The 10,528-nt window shown below is 39.8% G+C and overlaps 1 protein-coding gene across 2 annotated transcripts in view; it reads left to right on the forward strand.

Annotated features, from left to right (window-relative positions):
- LOC128701483 (carboxypeptidase B-like) overlaps window positions 1-10,528 on the forward strand; it is a 176,863-nt gene that overhangs the window by 17,984 nt on the left and 148,351 nt on the right. For both annotated transcript variants that reach the window (XM_070101749.1, XM_070101750.1), the window contains exon 2: window positions 7,657-7,827. In XM_070101749.1, coding sequence (XP_069957850.1) covers window positions 7,736-7,827 — 92 coding nt within the window. In that variant the 5' untranslated portion in view covers window positions 7,657-7,735. The remainder of the gene's footprint in view (window positions 1-7,656; window positions 7,828-10,528) is intronic.

A 10,528-nucleotide genomic window follows, 5' to 3' on the forward strand; every position in this document is an offset into this window, starting at 1 on the left:
GTATCTTCTAGGAAGATTAGAAGAAGAAGGTTCACATAAAGCTGCAGTGAGAAGGCCCTGTATATAATCCTTCTGGAAGTTGCTGTCACTGTGTCTATGGTTCCTGGTAACAAGATTGAGTTGATAGTTAGGTTTGCGTATGTTGGTGGTAAATTTGAGTCCCAGACTCAGTGCTTGTTTCTCGTAGTCGGTTAAGGTACGTGACGATAAGTTGTTTATCAGGGATTCGCGTCCCATTTCCTTCCATCGACTGTTAGTGCAGAGGTATTGAAGTTTGCGATTGAGTTTGATCTTCTGTTGGAGGTTAGCTGTGGTGACTGTGCTGAGAATATGCTCAGCAGTGTGTTGGTCAATCTGAAGATTGGCCCTCATATTCCTTGCAGTTTCAAAGGTTTCCTTAGCGATGTTAGAAAGTTCTTCGGCACATTCAGTTAAGTAAGCTTGGGTAGCTGGAGAGAAGGGGTGCTTGGAGTTGGAGAGTTGTGCAGGAGTAGACTTAGGGATCACCTTCTCAGCCAGGCAATCTTGTAGGAAGTTGTGTCTGTTGCGATAGCTGTGAGCACGAAGAAGGGTGTCCAAATAACGTCTGCATGAAAAGTCCATTATGTTCCGGTGTCCGACAGATTGTAATAAAGTTGGTAGAATTACCGACAATATGTAAAGTAAAAGGACACAAATGCAACTAATGTGACATTTATTGTGGCAACGTTTCGCTCTCCAGGAGCTTTATCAAGCCATTACAAACAATACATGGACACAGAGGGTATATAAAGGCTCAGAGTGAGGTGAATACTAGTGAGGTACCATTTCGATGTTCACTAGTGGTAGTAGTAGTAGTAGTAGTAGTAGTGGTAGTGACAAAAGTAATACAATATGGTAGAGCAATTAATTCGTACATGAGTAAAAGGATATAAAAGCTATTACTTGGGTAACATAAAAATAGGTTGGACAAATATAAACTGGAATGAGGCAGCTTGTTTCAGTGTTCACTCTCTGTGCTTTGTGTAGTATAACAGGAGAGACTATGTTTTCAGGAGGATTCTTGCTAAGACTTCGGAGATGGTGAAGCTGCCGTTGTTTTGTTTAATTGTATTCGAAACAGCGATCAGTGCTGATTCAAGGCACTTGCGTGTGCGGAAATTAGTTTCTTTTATCACTAATTGGGCGTCTCTGAATTTCATAAGATGATTGGTGGAATTTCGGTGTTGTACACAGGCGTAGTTTAAGTTGTCGTTCCTACATGCGTATATGTGTTCATTGAGGCGGGTGTCGAGGTTTCTTGCTGTTTCACCTACGTAGATCTTGTCACAGCCTCCACAGGGTATAGTGTAAACTCCTGCATTGACTGGTTCGTGGTGCTTGGGTTTTGTCCTGGTTAGATCCTTTATTGAAGTGGTAGAAGCGATGGCGACTCTGGTGTTAGCTTGTGAAAGTACTTTTGAGACGTTTAGTGCAACCTGGCTGTTGGGAAAGAATTACAACTGTTGGGAGCGGTGTTGGTGCGTGGAGATTGATGATCTGAAGAGCTCTTTCTTACAGTCTTTGATGAAAAAGAAATTGTAACTCAGTGAATGTTTGGTGAATGTAAGTACATTCCTCGTCCAGAAATCCAGGACTACAAATTCAGTATGCTCTTAGGAAAAGCCCGATGATGATGCCTCTTTTGGTCTTGGTATCTTGACTGGAATAGAAGTGTGAGATCATTTTTATTGGTGGGTTTCCGATAAACTTGAAATCTTAGGTTATTTGTCTGCTTTGTGAATGAGGACGTCGAGGAAGGTAGCTTGTCATTGGATTTCTTCTTCTAGTGTAAACTGAATCGCTGGTTCAACTGCGTTGGGCCTTGCCTGAATCCCGTACATCAAAACGTTTTGGAGTTATTGCGAGGACATCGTCCGCAATAACGTAACCAAGTGACGCTTGAAGGGATGATGTTGGCGAAGTGTTCGGACTCGACGGGCTCAGCGCAGACCAGGCCTCGATTTACACAGAAGGAGTCAATGACAAGCTACGCTCTCGACGTCTGCAAAGTAACCTAAGATTTCAAGTTTATCGGAAACCTGCAATAAATGATCTCTTACTATTCAGTCAGCAAGATCATCATCGGGTTTTTAAAGTATACCAGTCTGGACTACTCGACTTGAAGAAATCTGCCCATTCATAACTGTGCTAAATTACAATTTCTTCTTTTAAATCAAACAAGAAAAAATATAAAGTCTCACCTCCTGTTTTACCACTGCTGAAAGTAATAATTCTTCTAACAACCAGGTGCTAGCTATATCAAAAAGCTACTTTCTGAAAGCACCAGAGTGCATGTGCTCTACACTAATAGATCTAACAAGCAAAACATTTTCACAGGCTCAGTCTGGCCTGATTTGCTGCCTGTGGAGCTTTGTGACCTCTGCGGTAACAACCACCTCAGCACATGCTGCACGTATTGAGAACATTTGCTTAAGCTGGCACTCTGTATGCAACACCAGTATCTGTAATTTTATCAATTAGTAACAAGAAGGCAATTTCACGCACCTGTATTTCGAATACAGTAAACAAAACAGCAACAGCACCATCTCGAAAGTCTTGTGAGGCTCACTCACCAGCATTCCTAACATCACACTCAGTCTCTCTGTTATACTACGCAAAGCACAGAGAAGTGAACACTGAAACAAGCTGCCTCATTCCAGTTATATTTGTCGGCCTATTTTTATGTTACCCAATGTACATATCCTTTATAATGTTGCAATTAATTAACTCTACCATTTGCCACAATAAATGTCACATTAGTTGCATTTGTGTCCTTTTACTTTACATATTGTCGGTAATTCTACCAACTTTATTACTATATTATGTTGGTAGCAGAGCAGGTGTTGTGCAACTTAACATTAAGATCGACAACACTCTAATTGCCAGACATAATGAGGGCAAATTCCTTGGCCTATACCTCGACAAGAACCTAAATTTCAGCTCTCATATCCAACACATAACAAAAAAAGTATCCAAAACGGTGGGGATCCTCTCCAAGATACGATACTACGTGCCGCAAACTGCCCTTCTCACACTTTAACATTCACACATATCCATACCTCACCTATGCTATCTGTGCTTGGGGTTCAACTGCAGCAACACACCTAAAGCCAATAATAACCCAACAAAAAGCCGCAGTAAGAATAATCACTAAATCCCATCCCTGGCAACACCCCCCCCCCACTCTTCATAGATCTAAACTTACTCCCTGTTCAGTACATCCACACTTACTACTGTCCAATCTATATCTACAAAACCTTAAATTCCAATATTAACCTTGACCTAAAATGCTTTCTTGATAGTTGTGACAGGACCCACAGGCATAAAACTAGACACAAACATCTCTATGACATTCCCCGTGTTCGACTAAACCTTTACAAAAATTCAATGTATTTCAAAGGACCTAAAATCTGGAACACCCTACCTGAAAGCTCTAGAACTGCAGACACATTCATCACTTTCAAAACTACAGTTAGAAAACATCTTATCTCCCTGATCCACCCTGACAACTAAATACATGATAACCACCTGGTGGTTCACAATTACACTCACTCACCCACTGACTATAAACCCAGAAATACTAATCTTAATCTTAAAATAATGAATCCTAACTAGTCATAAGTTTGCCTATGATATTCCAGTATAGACACTTTGTATTGTGCCAAAAAAAAAAGCATTCACATTGCTAAACTCACAAATTATGATGTAATCACTTAGCCTTAATACCATAATCTGTAAGGATTTAATGTTAAGAATTAATCTAAGTCTGCTCGAAATGCCTAGCCATGCTAGGTGTCCTAGTGGCCCCCTCTGTAATTAGTATTTTACAACATGTAAACCACACAATACCCAAAACCTGTAAACCCCACATTGTAACCCTTATAGAGAATAAACTTGAATTGAATTGAATTGAATTGAATTGAATTGAATTGAATGAATCTGCCAGACAAAATATTGGGCGCTGCTGTCTTACATCGACGGCATAAATATTCCCAGTGTATTTCGAATTAAATACTTTTTTCAGATCTGTAAATAAGAGCCTTTTAGTTTTTCATTGTCTGGCAATGTTAAGGAAGTTAAATAACTAATGTCTTACTAAAACATTTAAATTAGTCTATTCCTTCATAAGTTTCGGAAGCTAATAAATTAACAGCAGGTGCTTAAAACAGGTTTGAAAAACCGAAGAAAAAGTCAAACCTTTTTATCATAAAAAATATATAATACTTAATTTGATCGCTTAAGCAACTGTTTGTAATAACTTATTTATTATGAATAATTTAACTTAATTTACTTACGTAAAATAAAGGGAACATTTACTTACTACTTGTTGGAAAGAGCAGTCAACTGAACTATGGTAGAGTTTACTTCTTTTATTTACTGAGAAATCTGGTTCGTAATTTCATTAAGATGTCATTACATCATCTTTCTGTTCCTCATTTTTATAACAATTACAATAATTTGTAAACTGTTCAAAAGATATAAATTCATTTATCTACCCTTTTAGTGGTTATTTATTTTTTTAACTAATCTTTCTTAATTATTTTTTATTTATTCAATAATTCTTTAAATATTGCATATTGATAATTAACTTGCAGCTTAACAAGAATCACTGTGATGTTGCAGCTAAAAGTTATATTAATAAAAACTTAACCAAGCTTATCATGATTAATTCGACTGATTCATTTTAACTTTGGTCATCTCCTCATCCATGATCCAGCAGCTTGTGCTCGTACCTGGATATTAATTTAATTTAAAATTGTAGTCGAATTTTTCTTCACCAATATAGTCTCACGATTTCCGGAGAAATGAAGCTTGACCACTGATGCACTGACTCCCTAGAAGTGTTACCTTTATAAGAACCCGCAGTAATGGATTTAAATTAGATAAGTTTAGATTTAGAAAGGACTTAGGAAAGTATTGGTTTGGAAATAGGGTAGTTCATGAGTGGAACAGTCTACCTAGTTGGGTTATTGAGGCTAGGACTTTGGGTAGTTTCAAATTTAGGTTGGATAAGTACATGAGTGGGAGGGGTTGGATTTGAGAGGGATTTGCACATCGGAGCTTGTTTCTTGGGTGGCATTGAAAATTGGGTTGGTCAATTGTTTGTTAGTGGGATAAATTGTGAAGGACCTGCCTCGTATGGGCCAACAGGCCTGCTGCAGTGTTCCTCCTTTCTTATGTTCTTATGTTCTTATGTTACGACATGCTGTACTGGGTGAGATCTAACCTCAAATGTCTGATTGAATCTCTCTGGTTAGTTGGTTAGTTCGGTTTATAGCCTATCGACTTCACGAGGATAATTTAGGGTACATGTAACCTATTCACCACCAGCCAACATTACTTTAATCTCCAGTATGTGGAAGAAAGTCTTAGTGTATTATATAATGTAAGATATGCCACTCTGCATATATCCTTATTCGTGTGAGGAAGTAGTACCTGAAGTCTAGTTGCTCGAGACTGTCAACAGAAATTGTCTGTTGACAGTCTCGAGCTATCAACAATTTCCTTTAACATTTGCATCGCCTCTTTACTGCACCGCTTCACAATTTCTGTTATTCCCTGTTTCAACGTGAGGTTAAATCTTGTCAGTCATGTTCAAGATACTTAAACAAACACTCAAGATATTTTATTAGGGAAACGTTTAGGTCCTGGGTTGTCGCTCACTCCATATATACATGTGTATGAGAAATTTAGATGTACAAAAAGCAGAAGTACGTCTGGGAGTAATATAATGATAAACTGTAGTGAGGGCAGGTAACTGCTGTGCCTCGAGGCGAGTGGGGTGAGGTGAGTTAAATAATCATGTGTGCCAAAGTGATATATTCTTTGACTTCCTGCATTTTTTATGACGGTATTTGTTATCTCTGTGATATGGTATGAATCTTGGTAACTGATACCGACAAACTGGTTTAAAAAGACACATGAGCAAACACTAGGACCGATTTATTAGAAAACGTGCCTTTTTAAACCATCTCTGTGATATTTCTAAATGCCTGCAACTTCTTAAATCTGGCTCTCTGGTGACAAGCTAATCATCCTTCCACTTAATCAAGTGTTACTTGGTGTCTACGCACCACTTAAGTGTTACTCTGATCATTCATGTTACATCACAATATTCACTGATTTCTACCAGTCTATCCCTCGTATTTCTTGTTATATCCTCATCATGGGATAGCGCAAACACCACCTGACAACACTAGGGAAGAGACAGACAGGCGCTTTCTATTGAGATCTCTTAATTCATGACCTGGCAGCCACGTTGACGTCACTCTCGGCAAGTGTTTTTAAGGTATTTGCCAAGATAGATACCACATGAGTATAGACCAAGTACTTCTATTCACTGATTTCTTAAGGTTAAGTATTCAAGATGGAATATGGAAAATTGAAAGTTTGTAGAATATAGGGGCACTCTACCTGGAGGTAACCGGGACTGAATATGCTGAGGGCTCAAGAAAACGAATCCGGTCCTTCCTCTCCGATTGGTACATGTGTCACTTTTAAACTGCAGGTTTTCTGTACATTTTGAAAGGTGTGATGTCAGGCGTTCTTCAAAGGACGTGTAAGAATGGAAGCTTACCAATTCCCGAGCGCTCAAGTGAATTTGATTGTAAGCTCAGCAGTGCTGTTTTGACTCACTAGACATTATTAAACCATCTCTGATACATTCTCAAAATATCATCCAACGACCATAATCATGTTACAGTACCAAGAATCATAGTGATGAACTTATCTGTCTGGAGGCAACTGTTGTTAATCACAGCATTTTAGTGCATGTTCTGATGAACAACAATTGAGTTGCAGATACTGGCTTCTGTCATTATCTTGTTCAGAGTGAGGCTGGTTTCAAAATCTAATTAGACTTTATCTGAACGCCCAGGACGCATATCATATTGGACCTCTATTTAGCCTGCAGTCATTACAAGCCATCATAAAAATTATATTTAGTCAAACCATTGATTTGCCTTTACATAATCTTAGTTTTAATAAAATATAATTTTTAAAATATAAACAGTATTCATATACTGGGAAGTTGTGATGTTAAATATAACATTTATTATCTTTGTTTGTCCAGTCTATCGTATTTAACTAAAACCATTTTGTTTTTTTACAAAAGAATTTATTCACTCTTTCATCATTATCCATAAATTAATATGCATTAAGATATTTTAATTTAATTAAGCACAACATATAAGCCTTTTTTTTTTAATAAAATTTGTGATTTTTTTTTTTTTTTTTTGGGGGGGGGGGGGAAGTGTGAAGTTTCAATATTAGCGAGTGAATCTACTAACTTCAAAATAATGGTCAAAATTGTCCTTAACCTTTCTGACAATGTAACTTTTACGACTGTGGAAAATACTGTCATATAGTTGGAGACGCGAATTAAAATTCTCCATTGCTCCTCGATAACTGTTATATTTAAGGTACTGTGAAATTTAAGGAACACTTAGGTGAGTACAAATAGGGAGCGCGTCTATCTTGCGTTCAGCAGACGGTGGATCAAGCCTCCATTACGTCTTCCGCTGAATGACCCATGTGAGTTTAGCGCTAAACGTGTATTATTAAAAAAAATGTGAAATTTAAGTGCTTGTCTTACAACGTGTAACATATAAATAAACATTTATTTTACTTTCGCAGCGCTGAACGAGAGATCTGTCGTGATCACTTATCCCAGATCAACACAAGTTCAAGTTGAGAGAGAGATAGGCAGCACAGAATGTTGATCATGGTGGTGAGTGTGGTGCTACTGACACTTATCTTCAGGGGGACTAACGCTACTTCTAGCGAACTTCAGAAAACGTACACTGGGTAGGTGCCTTTATTTTCTGCAGGATTTAGGGAATGGATAAATCAGATGTAGTAGGATTGGACAGACATTACACAAACATATATAAAGCTGGGAATGAATAATTGCATTAATGATCATTAAATTTACTGTATAAATGTATGACCCCTTTAGTCTTTGTAGGACTGACCTGGAAAGTGCTTCAGGAACGACCGTGTGTGTGTGTGTGTGTGTGTGTGTGTGTGTGTGTGTGTGTGTGTGTGTGTGTGTGTGTGTGTGTGTGTGTGTGTGTGTGTGTGTGTGTTTGTGTGTGTGTGTGTGTGTGTGTGTGTACTCACCTAGTTGTACTCACCTAGTTGAGGTTGCAGGGGTCGATTCGGAGCTCCTGGCCCCGCCTCTTCACTGGTCGCTACTAGGTCCACTCTTTCCCTGCTCCATGAGATTCATCATACCTCCTCTTAAAGCTATGTATAGATACTGCCTCCACTACATCACTCTCCAGACTATTCCACTTCCTTACAGCTCTATTATTGAAGAAATACTTCCTAACATCCCTGTGACTCGTCTAAGTCTTCAACTTCCAATTGTGTCCTCTTGTTGCTGAATCTCATCTCTGGAACATCCTGTCTCTGTCCGCCTTGTTAATTCCTCTCAGTATTTAATATGTTATTATTATGTCCCCCCTCTCTCCTGTCCTCCAGTGTCGTCAGGTCGATTTCCCTATTCCTTTCCTCGTAAGACATACCCCTTAGATATGGGACTAGTCGCGTTGCAAACGTCTCCACTTTCCATAACTTCTTTACATGCTTGACTAGGGCTGGGTTCCAGACTGGTGCTGCATACTCAAGTATGGGCCTAACATACACTGTGTAAAGAGTCCTGAAGGATTCCTTACTGAGGTGCTGGAATGCTATTTTCAGGTTTGCTAATTGTCCAAATGCTGCAGCAGTTATTTGGATGATGTGCACTTCAGGAGATGTGCTCAATATTATACTCACCGCCGGATCCTTTACCTTGAGTGAGGTTTGCAGTCTTTGGCCCCCTAAACTGCACTCTGTCCACGGTCTTCTTTTCTCTTCTCAGATCTTTATGACTTTGCAAGTGGTGGGGTTAAACTCTAGGAGGCAGCTGCTGGACCAGGCTTGCAGCCTGTCCAGATCTCTTTGTAGTCTCGCCTGGTCCTCATCCGACTGAATTCTCCTCATTAGTTTCACATCATCTGCAAACAGGGTCAATTTTGAGTCTATCCCTTCCGTCATGTCATTCACATATACCAGAATCAGCACCGGTCCCAAGACTGATCCCTGTGGAACCTTGCTCGTCACAGGCGCCCACTGTGACACCTCGTCACGTACCATGACTCGTTGTTGCCTCCATATCAGGTATTCTTTGAACTATTTTAGTGCCCTCCCTGGTACAACTGCCTGTTTCTCCAGCTTTTGAACTAATCTTTTGTGGTGAACTGCGTTAAAATCCTTCTTACAGTCCAAGAAAACACAGTCTATCCACCCCTCTGTCTCTTGCCTTACTGCCGTCACCCTATCGTGGAACTCTAGTATGTTTGTAACACAGGATTTCCCTTCCCTGAAGCCGTGCTGGTTGTCGTGAATAAGCTCATTCCTTTCTAGGTGTTCCACCTCTCTTCCAATAACCTTCTCCATGACTTTGCATACTATACATGTCTGTGACACTGGTCGGGAGTTTAACGCTGCATGTCTTTCTCCTTTCTTAAAAATTGGGACTACATTTGCTGTCTCCCACACCTCAGGTTGTCGCCCTGTTTCGACAGATGTGTCGAAGATTGTTGTTAGGGGTACACAGAGTGCCTCTGCTTCCTCTCTCAGGACCCACAGAGAGATATTGTCTTGTTCCATCGTCTTTGAGGTATCTAGTTCACATAACAGCCTCTTCACCTCCTCGGTTATATATATTATTTCCAGCACATGAAGGTGTACCCCACCACTCCGACTTATTGGAGTTCTTTCTGTCTCCACTGTGAAAACTTCTTTAAATCTCTTCTTATTGAGCTCCTCACACACTTCTCGGTTGTTTCTTGTGATTTTCCCACATTCCTTCCTCAGCCTTACTGTTGCTCTCCTCCTAATGTGACTATACAACAGCTTTGGTCTGACTTGGCTTTCACTGCTACGTCATTTTCATATTACCACTGGGCCTCCCTCCACATCTGTGCACATTCATTTTTTTTTTTACACAGGCTAGCTTTATTGACACGCTATTTTCAGGTTAAAGATTCCTAGCTTTATTGGCAAGCTAGGAGCTGTTACCTACCTCAGCTCATTTGAAAGCATTTTTATTGTTATGAGACATACAAGAAGGGAACAGGATGAAGTTGGAGCCATCTGTGGGCCAGCATTTTCATTTCTGGCTCTTCGACTGTTCTCCTTATTTTCCTGGGTCCTTTGCCTTCTATACTTCCTCCGTTCTCTAGCACACTTAGTTTAAGCCTCTCTACACCTTTGGGTGAACCAAGGGCTCGTCTTGGCCTTCTCATTGTTTCTGTTACCCTTGGGTATGAACATCTCCTCCGCTTCCTTGCATGCTCTTGTCACAGATTCCATCATATCGTTTACTGATGTTCCTGCCAATTCCCTTTCCCACTGAACCTCGTGTATGAAATTCCTCATGTCTGTGTCATCACCTCTTATGTAGTTTTGCTTCTTTCGTCCTTCCCTTCCTGCTTCTCTCTCCACATGTAACTTGACT

This window comes from Cherax quadricarinatus, chromosome 78, assembly GCF_038502225.1.
Source record: "Cherax quadricarinatus isolate ZL_2023a chromosome 78, ASM3850222v1, whole genome shotgun sequence".
In the NCBI taxonomy this organism is placed as follows: Eukaryota; Metazoa; Arthropoda; class Malacostraca; order Decapoda; family Parastacidae; genus Cherax; species Cherax quadricarinatus.